Source organism: Hemicordylus capensis, chromosome 1 (assembly GCF_027244095.1).
Source record: "Hemicordylus capensis ecotype Gifberg chromosome 1, rHemCap1.1.pri, whole genome shotgun sequence".
NCBI lineage: Eukaryota > Metazoa > Chordata > Lepidosauria > Squamata > Cordylidae > Hemicordylus > Hemicordylus capensis.
This window is the reverse complement of record NC_069657.1, coordinates 8,576,495-8,598,148: the sequence shown is the minus strand read 5'-3', so window position 1 is coordinate 8,598,148 and position 21,654 is coordinate 8,576,495. Positions and strand designations below refer to the sequence as shown.

Sequence of the window (21,654 nt, the reverse complement as noted above, 5' to 3'; positions counted from 1 at the left end):
ATTTATGAATAAATTGAAAGCACTGGTCCCAGTACAGATCCCTGGGGGACACCACTTTCCTACTTCCCTCAATTTAGAGAACTGTCCATTTATTCCTACCTTCTGTTCCCCGTCCTTCAACCAGTTACTGATCCACACATGTACTTGTCCCCTTATCCCATGACTGCTAGGTTTTCTCAGGAGTCTGGTATGAAGCACTGGTAAAAATGTAGGAAGGAACATAGGCAGCCGCCTTTTGCTGAGTCGGATCATCAATGGGTCCATCTAGCTCATTATTGTCTACACTGGCTGGCAGAAGCTCTCCAGGGTTTCAGCCAGGAGTCCTTCCCAGCCCTACCTGGAGATGCTGCCAGGGATTGAACTTGGGACCTTCTGCACGCAAAGCAGATGCTCTACCACTGAGCTCTACCTCTGCATGGTTTCACTCCTGAACTCTTCTTATTCTCATGAACTCTTCTCCGGAGCATTCATGAGAAGATAAAAAGAGTCCTGCTAGAACCAACCAAGACCTCCAGCAGGACAAGATCCATGACAGGCCAAGGTAAAGTGTCCCCACCCAAAAACTGGAGCTTTGCAAGCAAGGGAGAGGGTTGCTGACTCCAACTGAAGCTAGTCCTGGAGAATTTTGTCCCCAAGATGAAGCCACCAAATCTCCCGGGTTGCTCACAATCATGTTTTGAAGACTGAGGCTGATTGCTGGAGATCCCAGGTCAATCCTGGAGGTTTGGCAACCTTACTCAAGGAGCAGAGGTATCATCAGGCAATGTAAAGTGTGCTGTCAAGTCAATTCGGACTCCTGGTGCCCACCGAGCCTGTGGTTGTCTTTGGTAGAATACAGGAGGGGTTTGCCATTGCCATCTCCCACACAGTATGAGACGATGCCTTTCAGCATCTTCCTATATCACTCCTCCCCAATATAGTACCAGCAGGGATTAGAACCGGCAGCCTTTTGCTTGTTAGTCAAGCATTTCCCTGCTGTGCCACTTGCCTCTTAGCTGCCCCCCAGCACCCCTGGGTTTACCTGCTTACCAGCACGGATTGCTGCTAGTCCTTTGTGTCAATGCAGCAGGCAGCTGATCCAGCACTGCGGTGAATCTGCTTCCGAAGCCATTTGCCTCCTTTTCTTCAGCCATCGCCACAGGCGGCGTCGAAATCCGCTACTGCATTCCTTTGACAGCACTTTGATTTGCCAAGTACCTTACAAGCTTTATTGTTTGCCCTCACAACAACCCTGTGAGGTAGGTCACTACTCTCCCCATTTTATGAAGAAGGAACTGAGGCCGACAAAACAGTGGGGTGTCCAAGGTCCTACAAAGAGTCTGTGAAAGTGGCGAGACTTGGATCTGGGCCCCATTCCAACCCTTGATGCCAGGGCCTCTCCAACCGGGGTCCCCAGATGTGGTTGGACACCCCTGTGGGAATGATGGGAGTTGTAGTCCAGCATCTGGGTACCCCAGTTTAAGAATCCCTGCTTTATGCACTTGTATGCCTTTCCTATATGCATAACTCAGTGCAAAACCTATATTAGTTACAATACACAATTTGCTATAAAATTGCTAATCATCTGCTTTCTACCATATATTAATATCCGTAACTACCCCATTCCAGACTAAGAGCCAGTTCAGATGTGAGTGAGCATAGCAGGAGGACCAGTGTGTAATTTGCCCAGTTTTCTTTTCCCTGTGTAACAGCAAGTGTGGAAAACCTTGAGACCTTCTCCTGCACATTGCCATTTGGAAAAGGCTGACCATATGAAACTGCCTTACACCAGGAGGAGGAGGAGTCTCTCCCAGCCCTACCTGGAGATGCTGCCAGGGATTGAACCTGGGACCTTCTGCATGCCAAGCAGATGCTCCACCACTGAGCTAGAGCCCCATCCCCTCTGGTTGCCTAGAGAATCATGGGGTGCAAGCACGACTGCCAACTCTGACCAAAGCTATTCCTGGAAATTCTCTTCCCCCACCCCGCGTACTTTTCACAGCATCAAACCACTGAAGGCTCCAGACAGGGTCAGCCGTAGGGATGGAGGCGGGAGGTTGCAATGCCCAGGGTGCCCATCAGAAGGGGGTGCCAAGCAGGACTTAGGGGATTGCTGTGTGTCGAATGCATCTAGCATCCTAACAAAGCACGGGTCCGTCTGAAAAGTTCAGCTAATTCGGCTCCACCTCTTAGTAGAGGGGGCAAATTTGGGTGACCTCCCCATCTCCAGGAAGCCCTCGGTGCCACTAAAAATAGGTCCCTGGGGGACATAATTTTGGGTGAGACAGAGGCCTTCCATGGACAGGTGAGCTTGTTGCAACCGCCCCCCTCCCCCCCCCGCACACTAGCACCAGTGCTGTGCTCGTCTGGAACTCTTCAGAAGTAGTGGTTCTCCAATTGCCATCCTGCATTCAACTCCACATTAGGGATGTGCAAACAGGTTCGACGTTCAATGTGTTTGGCGTCGAACCTGTTCGGTTCAAAGGTTTGGGGCCAAACTGAACCATCCCCGGTTCGGTCTGACCCTGGACCAAACACCCCTGACTGGTTGGGTGTTCACGGACTTTTCTTTTTTCACCTTACCCCCTTCGGGAGGGGGGTGTTGTTGGAGGTGGCAAAGGGGTCCACAGAGGTTCCCCCTCCCCCTGCCGGCCTTCCTTGCAGCCTAAACCGGCCCGTTTGGCTGGCTCTTCAGCCCATTCGGGCCTTCCCCCTCTGGCACAGGGGCCATTTTGGAGGCTGCCGCACCTGCGCAATTGGTCTCTGCATGGCCTGGGTCATGCAGAGGTCAATTTCAGGCACGGTGGCCTCCAAAATGGCCACTGCACTGGAGGGAGAAGGCCTGGATGGGCCGAAGAGCTGGCCGAACGGGCCGGTTTGGGCTGCAAGGAAGGCCGGCAGGGGGAGGGGAACCTCCGTCGACACCCCCTCCGCCTCCAACAACCCCCCCCCCCGCAAAGGGGGTAAGGTTAAAAAAAATTTCAAGGGCCACAAACCCCCCAAACTGGACCAGATGGGGGGGGGGTTCCGAAGGGGTGCCGGACGGAACTGGTTCAATTCCGGTTCAGACTTGAACCAAACCAGGCCAGCCGGTTCCGTGCACACCCCTACTCCACATAGGAAGCTGCCTTATACCCATTGGTCCATCTAGCTCATTGTCTGACTGGCAGCAGCTTCTCCAAGGTTGCAGGCAGGACTCTCTCCCAGCCCTACCTGGAGAACCTGCCAGGGATTCAACCTGGGGCCTTCTGCATGCACAGCCAATGCTCTACCACTGAGCAGCGGGTACCTTAGCATGGAGGTACAGCTCCTTACTTGACCTACTAACGTCTGAACCGGCCCTGAAGGGCATTTTTAATGGCTGACAGCCTCACTAGGTGTGCTTGCGTAAGGATGCTGAGCTAGCAAAAGGCTGTTGGGCTAGCTAGTTGCATGGAACCTGGTGTTCGCATTCCAAACTAGTGTTGTGCTCGCACAAGCACATTTGTGCTCGTGCAACAGGAATGCAGCCTGCGGCATGCCTGATATGTTCTAAAGGGAATTTTATGAAATAGCACAAGGGTGAAATAGCAGTTTTTGAGATCCCTGTGACCTCTGCATAGCTATGCAATATTCTGGTTCCAGACTTGTGTTGTGCTCACACAAGCACATTTGTGCTTGTGCAACCGGCATGCAACCTGTGGCATGCCTGATATGGTCAAAAGGGAATTTGTGCAATAGCACAAAGGTGAAATAGCACAATTTTGAAAATCCCTGTGACTTCGCACAGCTATGCAATATTCTGGTTCCAGACTAGTGTTGCATGAGCACAAGCAAGTTTGTGCTTGTGCAACTGGTCTGGCATGCCTGATATGTTCTAAACAAAACATTGATGCAATTGCATGAGGGTGAAATAGCACAGTTTTAGAAATCCCTGTGATTTTGCACAGTTATGCAATATACTTGCACAAGCACAACTTGGTTGCACGAGCTCACCATTAGTCAGGATACAAACTTCTGTATACCCATATTTTGGGGAGGGATATCTTGTCCCCAAACCTTATCTGCTTTCCCACCAATGGTATCACCAAAATTTGGATGGCCCTCTTCATTATAGCCTCACTGGTGAATGTGTAGGGAGGACCTTCTCCCCGCAACACACAACCAATCAACCAGCAGAAGAAAGAGGTATAATCTTGAGACAGTGAAATTGACTGTGCCATTGCAGCAGTACACACCTTTTTTGAAGGTTACCCCATGTTGAAAAGCAACCTCCCAGTCACTAAAAATCTAGCTGCTAAGGAAGAAAGGTTCTAGCTGAGTACACTCAGTCTTGGGTTATTTTTTTGCAGGGAATTTTCAACATGGGTGATCTCCCTGCACACGCACACACACTTGCACCCTGAACATTAGGGCTAGCATGGAATGAGGTTGAAATTCAGGGTGGGGTGCAAAACTCAACATGGAAAGCCTAATATGGCAGTCCTCCAAACAGCTACCAACTCCCATTTCCCCGCCCACCAGAATGACACTATATGCTATTTTAACGTATTTATCCAAACAGATGACCCTGAAATTAAGACAACCCCCTTTAAAAACATGGGTTAAAAATAGGTCATACTTTTTACTCAAAAGGAAGAGGAAGAAAAGGAAACCACCAAGTTCTGGGTTACGGCCCCTATTTCACACCTGAGTATACCCCTCAGGTTCTGGCAACAGTGGTTCACTTGCATCATTCAGAGGAGCAGGGTTGGGGAGAAATGGCAGCCACCAGCCAGTCATTGTGGCTGGGGATGATGGGAGTTGTAGTCCAACATCTGGGGCACCACATCTGAGAATCCCTGTCTTAGGGCCTGAGGCTAGGACCTAATCGAGCAAGCTAACTGATCTAATTGATTAGCTAATTAATCTAACCAAGCAGGAGTCTTTCCCAGCCCTACCTGGAGATGCTGCCAGGGATAGAATCTGGGACTGTCAGCATGCAAATTCTACGGTGGACTAGTGTCAGTACGTCTTAAAATGAATAACAGGGAATGCCCAATGAAGTGCACTGGTTCCTTCCAAATTGACATAGGAATGCATGAAGTGGCCAACGGCCATTCAGAAATTCCATGCATTTCATGGCCTTTTGGAAGGAACCAGTGCATTTCAGTGGGCATTCCTTTTCGTTCATTTCAAGATGTTCCCTAGTTTCTACATGATCAGATGCATAGTATCAGCCTACGCAGGAAGCTGCCATATACTGAGTCAGACCATTGGTCTATCCAGCTCAGTATTGTCTTCACGGACTGGCAGAAGCTTCTCCAAGGCTGCAAGCAGGAGTCTCTCCCAGCTGTACCTGTTGGTGCTGCCAGCGGGTTGCACCAGGGACCTCCTGCATGCAATGCTCTTCTACCGAGATACAGTCCCATTCCCCGATGCTTTGGTTGTTCTCAGCACAACAGCCATGGTGACTGGCAGCAGAGTTCCCTCTAACAGGGATTCCCAGATGCTGTGGACTACAACTCCCATAACCCCCACGCAAAAGCCATTGCTGCTGGGGATTCACTCCGTGATTCCAGATTAGGGCTGCCCACAGCCTTGACAATAGTCTACCCATAAACACCAGCCTTCTTTCTGTGGCCAGACTGTCTTGATCACTCACTGGCTGGGAGCCTTCCAGGAACCTCCCCCTGAGCCGGGTCACCCACCATGCTGGGACGTTGCGCTGTGACTTGCGGTTGGCAAATGTGGAGTATCTTGCTTCCTTCTGCAATGCAACTGCTAAAAGTTGCATTTGACATCAGTGGTTCACAATGGAGTAGAAATGGGCACACCGTCCCCACTCGTCTCAAATTGTCCCAGAAATAAACTGAGCTATTTAATTTAATAAAAATTAAAATACCATAGCTCAGCTTATTTCTGACCCAAATCTGAATTTGTCCCCTCTAAGCCCCCTCTCCACTTCAATAAACCTCACCTGTCAGGCACTGGCAGTAACCCTTGGAAAAACTACACTCCCCAACAGCCCCCCAGGGCTTTTCTCCCTCTGACAAACTGGAGGGGAAGCCAGAGGGGCAGAGAGGGAGAGATCAGATCACCTTACTTTCCAGAGGCAAGAGAGCCAGCGTGGCTAACCTGGTTGGATAACTGCGCTGTGTTGAAAGAAAACCAGGAACGGCCTTTGGGAAGCAGGATTGGGAAGCAAGGGAAGTCATGAATTCCTCTCCTGCCGGGTTTTAAACCCGAGCCAGAGAAGAACATGGACGCTCACAAAGCTCACCTCTTCTGTGAAGGAGTGTTACAAGTGCCCAAAGCTCACTTCTGGGCTTACCAAATATCACAGGCATCTCTGCTACGCAGATGCGTAGCTGGGGGAGAATGGGCATGTGCATGGCCCTCTCCCCGCTGGCCCCTGGCACGGACTAGCCACGCCCCCTGTATGTGAGATGACACATGCAGGGGGCGTGGCCAGCACCTGGAAGGCCCTCATGGCCCTCCAGAGCTCATTTCCCAGGCGGTTTCATTGCCGGCTGGGTGCTTCCTTCTTTCTCTCCCTCATTCCAAGCGAGGGAGAGAGTGAAGGAAACACCCAGCCAACAAGGAGGCCAGCTGGGAATGAGGCTTGCCAGAGCTGGGAGGCAGGTGGGGGCAAACCTGGCATCTCGGGTTCTTTGAACCCACCAACCCAATCAAAGCTCCTCCTCTGCTACTATGGACTAGAAATCGGAGGGCCCATTCTCACAATCCAGCTATGGTGGCTATGCTGCTGAATGTGCACGCTCCTGATGCCTGTCCAGTTGGGCAGGAAACAATGGTGTGCAATGGTGTTTGGAAGCCCTTTTATGGGCCTCCTAATAGATTCGAACACTGGCCAGCTCGAACGTTCGGCGGGGGCGGGGGGGTAGGACTTTAAGGGCAGGAGAGGGTGCACTTATCCCTCCCCCTAGGTTCCCCCCACCAGCACTGGAGTTTTGTAAAATCCCTCGGGGGGAAATGGCCCCTCACACACGATCACTTCCCGGTTGCTTTCACTGCCCAGACAACCAGGGAGGAGAGCTGGTCTTGTGGTAGCAAGCATGAATGGTCCCCTTTGTTAAGCAGGGTCCACCCTGGTTTGCACTTGGATGGGAGACTACATGGGTGAGCACTGGAAGATATTCCCCTTAGGGGATGGAGCCGCTCTGGGAAGAGCATCTAGGTCCCAAGTTCCCTCCCTGGCAGCATCTCCAGGTAGGGATGGGAAAGACTCCTGCCTGCAACCTTTGGAGAAGCTGCTGTCAGTCTGTGTAGACAATGCTGAGCTAGATGGACCAGTGGTCTGAAGGCAGCTTCCTATGTTCCTATGAATCAGAAGCACGTGCACCTTCACCACCCAATGTTCAACAGCATAACTATGATGGCCAGATTGAGAGACTGGAACAGTATTATAGTTCAAATGCCAAGTTCTTACCCACTTCATCCTGCTTCTTTTGTTTTTGAGCTTTCCCTTGCCATCTCCCCCCGCCTGCAATCAGAGCAATTGTCTCTCCCCAGAAGCTGAAATCCCACCATCCCTTGTCACAATGGCAATTGTTGCAGGGGATGATGTGAGTTGTAGTCCAACAACATCTGGGAACCCAAGTTTGAGAACCCTTGCAATGACAGATATAAACCCCACAGAGCAACCCATAACTTTCCCCACTCTTCAGGAAGGTCACTGACTGTTGCCAGGATCTGACCCCTCCAAAGCTTAGTCATGTGCTCAGGCCCTGAACTGCATTTTACAGGGTTCAAGTTTCATTATTTCTTACATTTTGGTGTCCTTCTCCTGTCCACTTCAATGTAGGCATTAGGAAGATCATTTAAAAATTAAAATACCAGAGGAGAATCGTTTTGATAATGTTCAAGTGATTGTGAGTAGACACAGGTGCACTTATACTGGACAAAGTGGTGTGAACTTGCTGTGAAACAATGAACAAGCCTTGGACTAGTGATTCCCAAACTGTGTGCTACCAGAAGGGCTGGAGTAGGCTTTGAAAAACCAAGCTTCCATGTTCGAAATTAGCCTTAAAGAATTAACACACCATAATGGAAATATCCATCACTCTGTGTCCTGGTTCTCACAGTCATTTGAATCTAGGTTTATTGTGGGCCACCGACATTAGCGTGATCATGTGAATCCACACCAAGGCGAGAATCTCAGATTCTCATAAACCACCTTGACATGGATTCACACAATCACAGTAATGTCAGTAACCCACACTCAACCTAGATTGAAAGTCTGTGTCCCTCATGGGAGGAAATCCCTGTACAAATTGATCCTCGCCACCCTGTCGGTATATGGACAATGCTGAGGGTGTCTGTCCTTTGGTTTGGAAGCTGATGAAGAAAACAAATATGCAGGATTTTGCATCTGTGTACAAGTGAAGTGCACTCTCAGTTTTAATCCAGGAAAAAACCTACAACTTGAGCCCCAGGTACCAACAGTTGGGGGACCACAGCCACCGACTAAGGGCAGGCTTACACATGCACACTCATCACTTGATGACACCAACACCGAATGATGACTTGAGTGTGTGAAGGAGCCCTCGCAGATCAAAGGCCACCGACAGAATGTTAATACCACCTGAAACCACAACAGTTTTTCCATGCAGGCAATTCACACATTGTCAGTGGTGAGCACTGAATAATCAAAGGTTGTACATCCATGCATGTGGGCGGCCCTTGCGAGGGCTCCGATTTAGGCAGGCTCACACAGGAGCCAGTCTCACTGGGTTGAGTAACACTTCCTCCCAAGTAAGGGTGCACAGGATTTCAGCCTTAATCTACGGCAATTGGTTATCATTGTTTGGCTGTTACTATAAACAGCTCTCTGTTGTAAGCCAGCATGCTTAGAGGGCCAAACTAATTTGTTACACAAGAGATACATAAACAATCAACTGATTTCTTTTAAAAATGAAAATCAATCACAGAAGGCAGCCAGTTTGAAAGGGCGGGGGGAGTAACAGGAAGAGGGCTCACTTAACCCTTTCCATGCCAGACAAAAATTGCCCTCTCCGTTGCTTTTCTCCCTGCAGGGGAAAAGATACAAGGATCCTGTAGGGCCTTTCACACAACCACATGGGGGTGGGTGTCGTGGTTAGAGAGCTCCTGTCCTCTGACTGGTCATGAAGGGGCAGGAGATGGGCCCAGCCCTGCTGAAGCTGCTGCAAAGATAGGAACACAGAGTGTGCTTTGTAGAGTGGTACATTCACAGATGGCAGCTGCTGTAACCAGAGCTCTTGATTGTCTGCAGGCCTGCTAGTTCCTAGTAGAAACGCAACTAAAAAGGTAAGAAAAGGCAAACACGAGTAAAGGTAAGTGGATACATGTGACCAGGAAAGCCAGGTAGAAGAGCCCTCACTCCTACCTTGGTTAAGAACAGGGTATAAAAGCTGGACTACCCTGTTCTGAGCAACTTGGGTTGGAGGGATTTTCATGAATTGACACAGCCATGCAAAGCAGGGTACAAGGCCTCCTACCTTGATATTGACAGTTGTGTGAACAGGCCTTGTATCTTTCCCCCAACAGGTAGAAAAGCAAATGAAGGGTTGTTGTTGTTTTGCAATTTTTGAGCAGGAAACTGGCAGGAAGGGAAAGGGTAAAGAAGCTCCCCTTCCTTGCTACCCTTCTCCTCCTGACTGCAGACTCCGAAGCTGGTTTTCAGTTCAGATGTAAAACCCCTTTGGGAAACTGTTTGTGCATCTCCCGCATACTGTCGACTTTGGCCCAAGATGTAATGTACGATACATAGTATTGTGTCTCTTGGTTGTACTCCACGTAGTTTCTATTCTGCTGATGCAGGCAATCTGCCTCAAGTTGGCACTTCATTAATTAAACAGAGCAGCTAATTTTAGAAACCAGTGAACTCCAGCCCAGGTAACGCAACATTTTCGATGCTGCTCCCCAGTGAGAGATAGACAGAAATAATCTGGGTTGAAGATGGGCCTCCCAAGGGACTCTCACGGTAATGATGACAGCTTGATTGCCAAGGGCTGGAAGGAGCATTAAAACCTAAGGCTGATTATTGTCATTCTTCCCGACTTGCTTCCGTGCCGTGGAAACATCGTTTACTTTGCATTCGAACAAGGTGCGGTGCGCAAAAGAAAATTGCAGTACTCTATTTTTGTTTCTTAAAAATGACACTGCGCATTACACTTGGGCATACAGCATGCTGTTATTGAGATTGGTGTGTGTGTGTGTGTGTGTGTGTGTGTGTGTAATCTTTTTAGGCAGTGTATCAACCACCACTGCCCTGTGAATGCAGCAGCTGTGATGCAGCAAAAATCCTTTCTGCTTGCACACCTCCCCTTGCAAAGAGAAAACAAAAGAAAAGGGAAAAAAACCTAAGGAAAAGTCACTGGAGAGCAGGACGTGGCACTGCAGTCTGATTCAAAATTCATCTTCAGAGCTATCTGCTAAAAGCATCACTCGGTCTTGCATGCTGTTAAATTCCCTCTGCTATGGGGGTGGGGGTGGGGAGGGAGAGAGAGAGAAGAAGAAGAAGACAGACAGATAGAAAATAACATCAGCTGCAAATGAATAAAACCTAATTTCCTTTCTTTTCTTTCTCCTCCCACAAAACCTTCCCTCTAACATTTGTTGCATTTCTATTTCTCCATGTCAACATCATCATCAGAAGACATAACCTCCCTAAATTCCTGCCTTCAGCGGGTGATGGGCTGGATGAGGGATAAAAAACTGAGACTGAATCCAGATAACACAGAGGTACTTATCGTGTTGGGGGAGAAGCTCAGGAGACAATTTTGATCTGCTGGTTCTGGATAGAGGGAACAGGTACATAGTCTGGGGATGCTAAACCCCTGCTAACTGGGCAAAGAGGCACCTTTTTAATGTGGTGATTCTCTTTATTGAGCAGAGGGAGAGCTACTGACCCTATCCGCCCCCAGCACAGTACCTCCAGTGACTGTTTCTGGTGTCTGTCTTACATTTTCTTTTTAGATTGTGAGCCCTTTGGGGGCAGGGAGCCATCTTATTTATTTATTATTTCTCTCTATAAACCACTTTGGAGACTTTTGTTGAAAAGTGGTATATAAATATTTGTTCTTGTTGTTGTTGCTAAGCAGCAGCAGCAGAGTCGGAAGGTTTTCCTCCCACCTTGTCCCTGGGTGGGACAGAGTCCTCCGACTCAGCTGCTGTTTAGCAAACACAATCACTTTCTCTCCCTCCTACCTCGCTTTTTACTCACAGACAATTGGAAAAGAGGAGGGACCACTGCTCCTGAATCTGGGTGGGAGGCTTCTCCTGGCCTGCACACAGTTGTGAAAACAGCCCTATAATATTTTAAGTGCAGACTATACAGTCGCCAACCGCAGGTTTCCCAATTGCGGTTTTGAGTATCCGTAACTAGGACATTGTGGCAGGTCTCACCAACCATGACCCAAGTATCTGTGGTTTGGTGAGATTTTTTGGCAACTTCGGGGTTTTTTTCCATGATTTTCCGGAGGTCAGGGGGTGATTTCTAGGGGATCGGGGGTAATTTTTTTGGGGAGTGGGGTGTAAACTGTATTTTACTGTTCTTTTACTATCTTCTACTGTATTTCGCATGCCTGTGATTCCCCAAACACTTTGTTTGCCATTGATTTCAATGGCTCACCTACCACGAATTCTCCAACCACGAGGTTTTCCCGGAACTGAACCCTCGCGGTTGGCGAGGGACGACTGTACACAATCCTAATATGGGTCATCAAAGCACCTGCCTGTGGATTCCCGAATAAATGAGAGGTGCTTTTTATGAGCCCAAAGTGTCCAGGAGGCAGCCAAGCAACCCCACAGTCTTCAAGGCATCCCAGGGCCATTGCTCAGCGGCTCACCTCAGCCACAGCTGCAGCAGCTGGTGCCTCCCTCAGTGCCCTCGGACAGTGAACAGACCTCCAGTCCTAGGAGAAAGGGAGTAAGGCCTGCACTGTGGGCAAAAGGGCCACCCTATTGCCAGACACTGCAGCGCTGCGATGGGATAAAAGCTGATGGGGAACGCCACTATCACTCTGGGCCATAGATCTTCACTATTTTTCTAGCGAGGGCTACTTTGGCCAAAAACCCAAAAACCCTCCATGTGAGAGCCATTTCCCACTGGGCTGACCTCTGCAGAGTATTGCATTTTCCTCAGTGATGTGGGGCCCTTTAAGGGACATAGGAACAAAATAAACTGCCATATACTGAGTCAGACCCTGGGTCTATCTAGCTCAGTATTGTCTTCACAGACTGGCAGCGGCTTCTCCAAGGGTGCAGACAGGAGTCTCTCTCAGTCGTATCTTGGAGATGCTGCCAGGGAGGGAACTTGGAACCTTCTGCTCTTCCCAGAGTGGCTCCATCCCCTGAGGGGAATCTCTTCCAGTGCTCACACTTCTAGTCTCCCACTCAAATGCAACCAGGGAACACTCTGCTCAGCCAAGGGGACAGGTCACGCCCGCTACCACAAGACCAGCTCTTCTCTCCTCCCCGCTCTGAGAGGAAAGCACTAGGAAGGGCTACACTACCCAGCACTTCATGCATACCTGAAGAGAGCTGATCCTGTGGTAGCAAGCATGACTTGTCCCCTTAGCTAAGCAGGGTCTGAACTGGTTGCGTATGAATGGGAGACCAGAAGTGTGAGCAGTTCAAGATATTCCCCTCAGGGGATGGAGCCACTGTAGGAAGAGCATCTAGGTTCCAAGTTCCCTCCCTGGCAGCATCTCCAAGATAGGGCTGAAAGAGATTCCTGCCTGCAACCTTGGAGAAGCTGCTGCCAGTTTGGGTAGACAATTCTGAATTAGATGGACTCAGTATATGGCAGCTTCCTATGTTCCTACCTTCCAAGATGGTGCAAGGCTCAAGAGGGCTCAACTGAACTACAACTCCCATAAGCCCTTGTGAAATTGTGGCAGGGAATTATTGTGTTGTAGTCCAGCATCTGAACATCAAAGTTTGAAAACTTCCACATTAAACATAACAATTAAATGCAATTACATCGATCTCTGCTCTCCTCTGCCATGTAGCGTTGCTGTGGGGTATCATATCCTCCCCCTAAGAATGCAGTTCTCCTAAAGCAGTTCTCCTAAAGGAGTGCCCTCTGGCACTGGACAAAGCACAGCACTGTACAATGAGAAGGGTTGTCTCCTCCATGTGATGCCAGGAAGATTGTGAAGCTTTGGCTGAAACATCACACAGATCCAATAAGCTCTTAGGGTTGGTGGGGGCTGTCAATGGCTTCCAGGCCTTACAATGAACAACACTGCTTTAGGAGAACTGCATTCTTAGAGGGAGGAGATGATACCCCATAGCAATGCCACATGGCAGAGGGGAGCAGAAACAGCTCGAATAGTTGCATTTAATTGCTCTGTTTTTAATGTAGAGGTTTTCAAATTTTGGTCCTCGGATACTGGACTACCACACCCATAACCCCCTGCCACGATTTCAGATGGGATGATGAGAGTTGTAGTCCAAGAACATCTGAGGACCCATGTTTGAGAATTTCTGGTTTAATGTAAGCTGCCTTGGAGACCCTTATGGATGAAAGGTAGACTAGAAGTCAAACTGACAGAGAGAGAGAGAGAGAAAGAGAGAGAGAGAGAGAGAGAGAGAGAGAGAGAGAGAGAGAGAGAGAGAGAGAGAGAGAGAGAGAGAGAGATGGGCTACCTTTCGTTTGTGTCTTTTGAAGCCGTTTCTGCGTCGGCGGTTCATAATCTTTATGCTGTAGAGCGCGCCCAGGATGAAGAGGGCTCCAGCGATGCCAACCCCCACTGGCACCAGCATTCCAGTCATGTAACCTGCCTGCAAAGAGGAGAAAAAGGAGGAAGCCACAGGGACACAGAATAGGCAACTCATACAGGTTTTATTTTTTGCTTTTTTTAACAACTGCATTTATTAAAATGCCTTATTTCTGTAGCTACAGAATATAGCAGTGTTTCTAACATTTGATGCATAGGAAAAATGCAGTGGAGTGGGGTGGAGAGGGAATTATCAGAGAGCTATAGGATTATTTGGATATTACGTTTACATGTGCCGGAATAAAGCCGTCTCCCCTTCAGATGCATGCACTGCCTCTGTCTTTGGGGATTTCGAGTGACAAGCAAATGAAATTTGCAGTCTGTCCAGTATCCCATAGATACATGTTGATCTTCACATGAGATTTCTATAATCTACATCAATTACAGAACAATCCTGTTGTCGATTAAACTGTATGTTTTATTAAAATCATAAGAGGAGTCCTGCTGCATCAGTCCAAGGGCTCTTTCATGCAGCAATAAGCAGCGCTTTGGAAACAGCTTGCGAGTAAGTTGAAAGCAAGAGCATGTTCAGCATCCACATACTCTCACAGACTTCTGTTGGCTTTCCCAGCAGGACTTCACCCTCAAACCATGCAGCCAGCAGGGACCTTGTGTGATTGCTGCAGCGCCACCTGCTGGCCAGCCCTTGATTTCTGTGATGAACCTGCTCTTTTACCTATTCATCAGAAAAGTAGTATTGAAAAATGGTGATTAATCACACAAAGCAGGAGCTGGCCAGTAGGTGGAACTGTGAAAATCGTGCAAGGTCCCTGCTGGCTGCCCAAAATGCACATGAAATTCCAGTGGAAAAGCTGATGGAAGTCTGGAAGAATGGGTGGATGCTGAACAAGCTCTCTATTTCAAATTTCAAAGTGACATCTGGAGGGGCCCCAAGGACCATCTAGTCCTCCATCTAGTCCTGGAATTACACAGCCCTGTTTCCAACAGGGACCCACCAGCAGTCTTCAGGAAGTCCATAAAGAAGGGTGCATGGAAGTAACAACCTTCCCCTTTATTTTTGTCCTGCAGGAACTGGTATTCGGAGGCACACTTCCTATGAAAGTTGAAGTTTTATGTAACTACTAGTATTTTTAAGCCCGTTATGATAACGGGCGCTAGCTTTCTATCCCGTCTTTTCTGTCTCTCTCTCTCTCTTTCTGTCTCTTCCCCCCCCCTGTCCCCTCTCTCTTTTTGTTTTTTGTTTTGTTGTTGTCTCTGTTTTTGTTCTTCCTTATTTTGCTTTTACTTTTGGGGGGGGGGGTGGATGAATAACGGCCAAAATGGCCCATGAGAAGGTGGCCGCCCCCGCCTATCGCCCTCCCGCGCACCCAGCTGCCGGAGCCCACCTTACCCGCTCCAGCCCGAAGGAGAAGAGAGGAACTCGGAAACAGAGCTATTCTCTGTGTTAAGCTGCTGCCTATACTGTCGCAATGGACGCAATAGGCGTCCTTTGCGTCCATAGCGGCAGTTTGAGCAGTGACTTAGCACAGAGAGGAGCTCTGCTCGTGAGCTCCTCTCTTTTCCCTCGGGCTGGAGCGGGTAAGGTGGTCTTCAACAGCTGGGAGGGCGATAGGCGGGGGCGGCGACCTTCTCATGGGCCATTTTGGCCCTTAATCTTTTTTGGGGGGGAGCGGGGAAGGTGATTTTGGGCAGCTGGGAGGGCGGGTGAGCAGGCGGCGGCGGCGGCTGTGAGCGGGCGGGGGCCTCGTTGGCGGCTTCGCCGCCACCTCGCCCAGCTTCATTTTGGGCAGCTGGGAGGGCGGGTGAGCAGGCGGCGGCGGCGGCTGTGAGCGGGCAGGGGCCTCGTTGGCGGCTTCGCCGCCACCTCACCCAGCTTCCCTGTCCCCCGTCTCGGTCTTCCCCCGCCGCCATTGCCCTCGCCTTTTTCAGGGCGGCCGCTTCTGGTTGCCTCGGCCTCCTCTCGCCGTGCCGCAGCTCATGGCTGAGGCGGCGGCTCCGCCGCCGCCTCGGCCACTTTCCCCCGCCGCCACACACCGGCTAATGGCCGCCCGTGGCTGTGGGACACTGGTGTCTGAGGTCCTGTGTCCCTTGGGCTCTTCTGGGCCTGCGCTTCGCGCAGGCCCAGAACAGCCCAGGGAGGCAGGGAGGCAGATCCCCAACGTTCCAAAGCCACGGCCACTCACTTAGCCTTTTATTATATAGGATTATGGCTAAATGAGAGACCAATATTATGGCCGATAGACTTCGGTATCCTCCATGAATTCCCTTTCAAAGGGGGATTCCTAAGTCCCTTTTAAGCTGTTCAAGCTCATGCCCATTGTCAAATCTTGTAGCAGGGAATGCCATAAACCAGGCCTGCTCAACTTAGGCCTCCCCCCCCCCAGCTATTTTTGGACTACAGCTCCCATAATCCCCAGCCAAAGCAGTCAATAGCCAGGGATTATAGGAATTGTAGGCCAACATCTGAAGGCGGGCCGAAGTTGAGCAGCCCTGCCATAAACAAGGCATTTCTAACCAGGATAAAATAATGTGCAAAATATACTACAATATTTGTTTACATAATAGTTTTGTAAAACATCAAAGACCAGTAAAACGAAATTAAATCTCACCAGGAAAACCCAAGGCAAAACAACCGGGTTTAAAAAAACAAACAAACATAAAAATGAAGCATCCAATAAATAATCGACACCATCAGCTTCTTCACATGAGCAGCCCTACCTGGGATTACACAGCCCTGCCTGGGAAGGGCTGCTCATGTGGAGAACCAGGATTGGTCCCGATCACAGTGCGCTTCGCCAGGGTAGCCCAAGTTTTTTATCTGGGCTAATGACGCTCAGGCTCCCGGCAGCGCGTGCCTGCACACAGTGCCCTTGAATCTCCCAATGCACCGTGCTCTTGGCGCACTGCATTGTGGGATGCCGATGGACTTCCTCCTCCCACCCCTGGCTCTGCTGCTGCTGGTGGTGGCGCCGCCCGTGTGCCTAGCGACTGGTTGAGCCTACTGGGGAGGGTAGACCATGTGCAGGGGAGGCAGGTAGGAGTCTGCCTCCTTGCCAGCCCTCCCCAGCTTGGTCATGAGAACGACCTTATTATGCTCTATAGAAGACATTCAAAACCAAAGTACAGGTATGTAAGAACAGCCCTGCTGGATCAGGCCCAAGGCCTATCTGGTCCAGCATCCTGTTGTACATAGTGGCCCACCAGATGCCTCCAAGATGCTCACAGGCAAGAGGCAAGGGCATGTCATCTCTCCTGCTGTTGCTCCCTTGCAACTAGCCTATAAAGGTATCTTGCCTCTAAGGCTGGAGGGGGCCCACAGCCACCAGACTAGTAGCCATTGATAGACCTGTCCACCATAAATCTGTCCAAGCCCCTTTTCAAGCCATCCAAGCTGGTGGCCATCACCACATCCCATGGCAAGGAATTCCATAGATTAATTATGAGCCTTGTGAAGAAGTACTTCCTCAGAGGCGTAACTATAGGGGGGGCAGGGGGGGCACGTGCCCCGGGCGCCATCTTTTCTGGTCACATGGGGGGGCGCCGCCATGACCAAATTTTTTTTAAAAAATTTAAAAATTTTTCTTAATACAAATGTTTCCTGCTCAGTGCAGCAGCGCTGCAGCAGTCAAGGGAGCACGTCGGTGCCCCCTTCCCCACAAGCGGTCCCTTCCGCGCCGCCTGCGCCCCCCCCATTGCTTTGCTGGTGCCTGGCGGCCAGTCAGTGGCCTGGCTTGGCGGCGGCGGCGGCGGGCGCTTGTGAGGAAAAACCTAAGTATAATGTAGTATGTTGGGGGGGGCGGTGGGGGGGCGCGGTGGGGGGTGCCATTTCAGTGCTTGCCCCGGGCGCCGTTTTCCCTAGTTACGCCTCTGTACTTCCTCTTATTGGTCCTACGTTTCCCAACCTTTAGTTTCATGGGATGTTACATAGGAATCGTCCTATGTGCAAAAAAGGAAATGGAATTATCATAACGCTTGTTAGTGATAAACTGGCCAGCCGCGTTTCAACCTTTCTGGTCTTCATCAGTGGCCCATTCAATGAGTTAATGGGAGTTTACAGACCTTTGGTTTGCATCAATTGCCACTCCTTGCTCTGAACAACAACACAGAAAAGTAATACAGCTTGTAATAATGTAAACTAAACGATATTAACTGCACCCATTGGGTGGAGAGAGAAAATATAAACAGTTAAAATATATTACCATGTTCTTTTCACTATACCAACTGATCTGCTGTCCACTGCCACAATATACACCACAGTAACACTTCCCATTGGCAAACAAAGGATTGTCACACACACACACACACACACACACACACACATTACCAGAAACGTTACTGACAGGTTGCCACCACTGTGATGACAGTTTTCCTTCAAGTCTCTACAATAGGCTAAAGAGTGAGTTGCTCTGTATTCCCCAAACAATGGAACCAGTATAGCTTGTGGAGGGGCCCCAGAAGGACCCTCCCTTTTGTTATTCTTTATTGGATTCTGTCATTTTTCTGTCTTAAGAAAAAACCAAAAAAAAAAAAAACCCAAACCCAATTCTTTTGCCTTGTTTTTTTCTGGTGAGATTTCACTTTGTTTTACTGGCCACTGGTGTTTTACCAAACTATTATTTGAATAAATATGATTGTATACAGTGTGTGCTACATTACTTTGTCCAGGTTGGAAATGTTCATTGTATTGGGCCGGGCTTATTTTGCGGCTGTTTTAAGGAATGCCACAAGCAAGAGGTTCCCAACATTTGGTCCCCAGACATTGCTCAACTACAACTCCCATCATCTCCAGCCTCAATGGCCAAAGGCAGGGGATGATGGGAGTTGTATTCCAACATATCCTGGAATTCCAGCTCATCTGCATGTCCTGGATATGTATATATCCTATTTACCTGAATCCAAGACTAGTTCCCTCCCCAAGTTCTTTGATGTTGGAAATCAGGGAGGCCATCTTAAATTCAGAGTCCTCTTCCTTTTGGATAAATACAGGTATAAAGGTAAAGTATGCCACTGAGTCAGTGTTGACGCCTGGCAATCACAGAGCCCTGTGGTTGTCTTTGGTAGAATACAGGAGAGGTTACCAATGCCTCCTCCCGCACAGTATGAGATGATGCCTTTCAGCATCTTATATTGCTGCCGCCAATATAGGTGTTTCCCATAGTCTGGGAAACATACCAGCAGAGATTCGAACTGGCAACCTCTGGCTTGCTAATCAAGTAATTTCCCCGCTGCTCCATTAGGTGGCTAAATAGAGGTTTAGCCCTTTTTTTTAAGGTGCCATCTTAAATTCCGAGCCATCTTCTAACCCTGCTAACTTGGCAAAGAGGTACCTTCTAACGTGGTGATTCTCTTTTATTTAGTGGGGGAGAGTAACTGGCCGCATCCGTCCCCAACACAGCATCCCTCCAGTGACTGTTGCTGGTGTCTATCTTGTGTTTCTTTTTAGATTGTGAGCCCTTTGAGGACCAGGATCCATCTTATTTTATTTATTTATTATTTCTCTGTGTAAACCGCCCTGAGCCATTTTTGGAAGGGCGCTATAGAAATTGAATAAAATAAATAAACAGACAGACAGTCAGACAGACGAATAAATAAATAAATAAAAATAATATTCAGGTAAATACGGAATATATCCTGGCCTAATCATCAGCACTTGCATTTTTGCACAGTGTCATTAACGATTCAAAAGTCTTACACATTGTAATTCCATAACCCTTTTTGCACACAGGATGATTCTTTAATAACCCATCTCTACGGGCTCACAGAAGTGATCTTTGACTATGCAGTGCTAAGTAGCCTAGGGCTTCTCTCTTTCTTTTTTCTGTTCTCAGTACTTAGACCCTGTAGGATCCAGGGATCAGATGAAATTACTTTCTGTTCCTGACTTTACAAGCTGGAGATGCATCAGGAACTCCAGAGAAATGCAACTGCTCTTTCCTCGCTCCCCTCCTCTCCCCACTTTCCCTTCTCACACAAATTGAAAAGCCAAAGTACCATAAAGAGATGCTAAAAGCCTGAGATCCCCGAAGGGCAGGTTTCTCTTGCCAGACAACATGAGCAGATAGCTGCTAAGCATCCTCTTAGGGCAAGTGTTCCCAGCTTTGGGTCCTCAGATGCTATTGGACTACAACTCCTATCACCCCCTGCTACAAGGCTGGGGATGATGGGAGTTGTAGTCCAACATCACAGGGAGAACCAAGGTTGGGAACTGCCGGGCCAGAGTCTAGAGGAACTCCAGAACCCCAAAGCAGGTGAGAGTTCTCCATTTCAGCATTTCACCATGGGTCATTTCCACCGCTGCTGGGAGGGAAAGGAAACAGCAGCCATCATTTTAACATATGAAAGGATCCTGCTGTCAGCTGCTCATCCAGAAAAAGTCCTTGGAATTCCTTACTAGAATCAAAATCTCACCATTCCAGAGCCCTGATTGCTGAAAGTCAAAACATATGATTGTCTTTTAAAAGCAAATTAGACAAAAACAGAGACCCCCTACCTTATCTTTCAGCTTTTCCATCCAGCTTCTCACTATAAAAGCAACAATAGAAATGTTAATTGCAAGCATCAGCCTTGCCAGTGTACCACCAGCTCATGACCAAAAATAGCGCACTTACAAGCAGACATTCTAAACAGAAAGGTTACTAAGTGGAAAGGCCAGTTCACTCACTGGATTCGTCTTGGAGATGGAAACCAGAGCTAATTCCAGGATATGGGGGTCCTCCGCAGAATCCCTTGGTGCTCCATCAATCTCCCCACACCCTCCAGGGGGTCCAGTTCTAACCACTACACCACCCAGAGGGAGAGGGCAACTGAGTGGCCTCTTTCTGGGCAACCCAGCTGGGAAGAATGAGCCCAGTGAGAAGGCAAGCAAGCCGTGAAGGCATCAAGAAGTGCCTAAAAGCATAAGAACAGCCCTGCTGGATCAGGCCCAAGGCCCACCTAGTCCAGCATCCTGTATCCCACAGTGGCCCACCAGATGCCTCTGGGAAGCACACAGGCAAGAGGTATGTGCATGCCCTCTATCCTGCTATTGCTCCCCTGCAACTGGTACTGATAGGCCTCTTGCTTCTGAGGCAGGCGGTGGTCTGTAGACATCACAACTAGTAGCCATTGATAGACCTGTCCTCCATGCATTTGTCCAAGTCCCTTTTAAAGCCATCCAAGCTAGTGGCCATCACCACATCTTGTGGCAGGGAGTTCCACAGTTTAATTATGTGCTGTGTGAAAAAAGTGCTTGCTTTTGTAGATCCTAGATTTCCTGGCAGTCAGTTTCATGAGATGACCCCTGGTGCTAGTGTTGTGAGAGAGGGAGAAACACTTCCCCCTAGCCACGTTCTCCACACCATGCATAATTTTAGAAACCTCTATCATGGCTCCCTTTAGTCACCTTTTCTCTGAAATTAAAAAGCCGCAAATGTTGTAACCTTGCCTTGCAAGTGGCCCCCCGGTTTACTTGCCCCTTTTCTCTGGGCTGTGATGCTGGATCCCTTCCCAACCACTCAGGGGTGTAGCCATAATTGAGAAGATGGCTTCAAAGCACCTGGGGTCCGCAGCTCCTGAGGATCCCCCAGCCCCACTCCTCCCTATTTTCTTCATTATCTCCCTCACTCCGAGGGGCTGCCAAGGAGAGGGGTGACGTCCCTTCAACCACTGCCTAGAGTGTGGTACAAACAAGTGAAGGTAAGAGGGAAAGGAGACAGGGGGAAGGTAGGTTTGCCACATAGCACTGACTCTTGGCATGAGTCAGGTAGAGTTGTCGTGCCCCCCGGGGAATTTTGGGTTTCACTCGGATTTTAAGCATCTCACCCAGCTTGCTTCGCCCACCCAGATTCACCTGGATTTCAGCTTTCATTTTAAAAAAAGGCAAAGGAAAAAAAGCTGAGCTCCAGCCCTTGTAGAAGCGGAGCTATGGAGCAAAACGGGCAGTCACTCTTCTGCTCAAAAATTATTTCCAAGCCAATTTGCATAATAT

The 21,654-nt window shown here is 49.1% G+C and overlaps 1 protein-coding gene and 1 non-coding gene across 3 annotated transcripts in view; both read right to left on the bottom strand.

Annotated features, from left to right (window-relative positions):
- Positions 1-1,800: 1,800 nt before the first annotated feature.
- On the bottom strand, positions 1,801-1,881 carry TRNAA-GGC (transfer RNA alanine (anticodon GGC)). The gene has a single exon. It is a non-coding gene; the product is annotated as a tRNA-Ala (tRNA).
- A 2,615-nt stretch (positions 1,882-4,496) lies between these two features.
- ARMH4 (armadillo like helical domain containing 4) overlaps positions 4,497-21,654 on the bottom strand; it is an 85,906-nt gene continuing 68,748 nt past the window's right edge. The window contains exons 6-8 of one of the 2 annotated variants that reach the window (XM_053282756.1): positions 20,179-20,210; positions 13,597-13,731; positions 4,497-10,416 (exon numbers count right to left, since the gene is read on the bottom strand). In XM_053282756.1, coding sequence (XP_053138731.1) covers positions 10,351-10,416; positions 13,597-13,731; positions 20,179-20,210 — 233 coding nt within the window. In that variant the 3' untranslated portion in view covers positions 4,497-10,350. Of the gene's footprint in view, positions 10,420-13,596; positions 13,732-20,178; positions 20,211-21,654 lie in introns of both variants that reach the window. The other variant, XM_053282755.1, reaches the window with a different exon arrangement.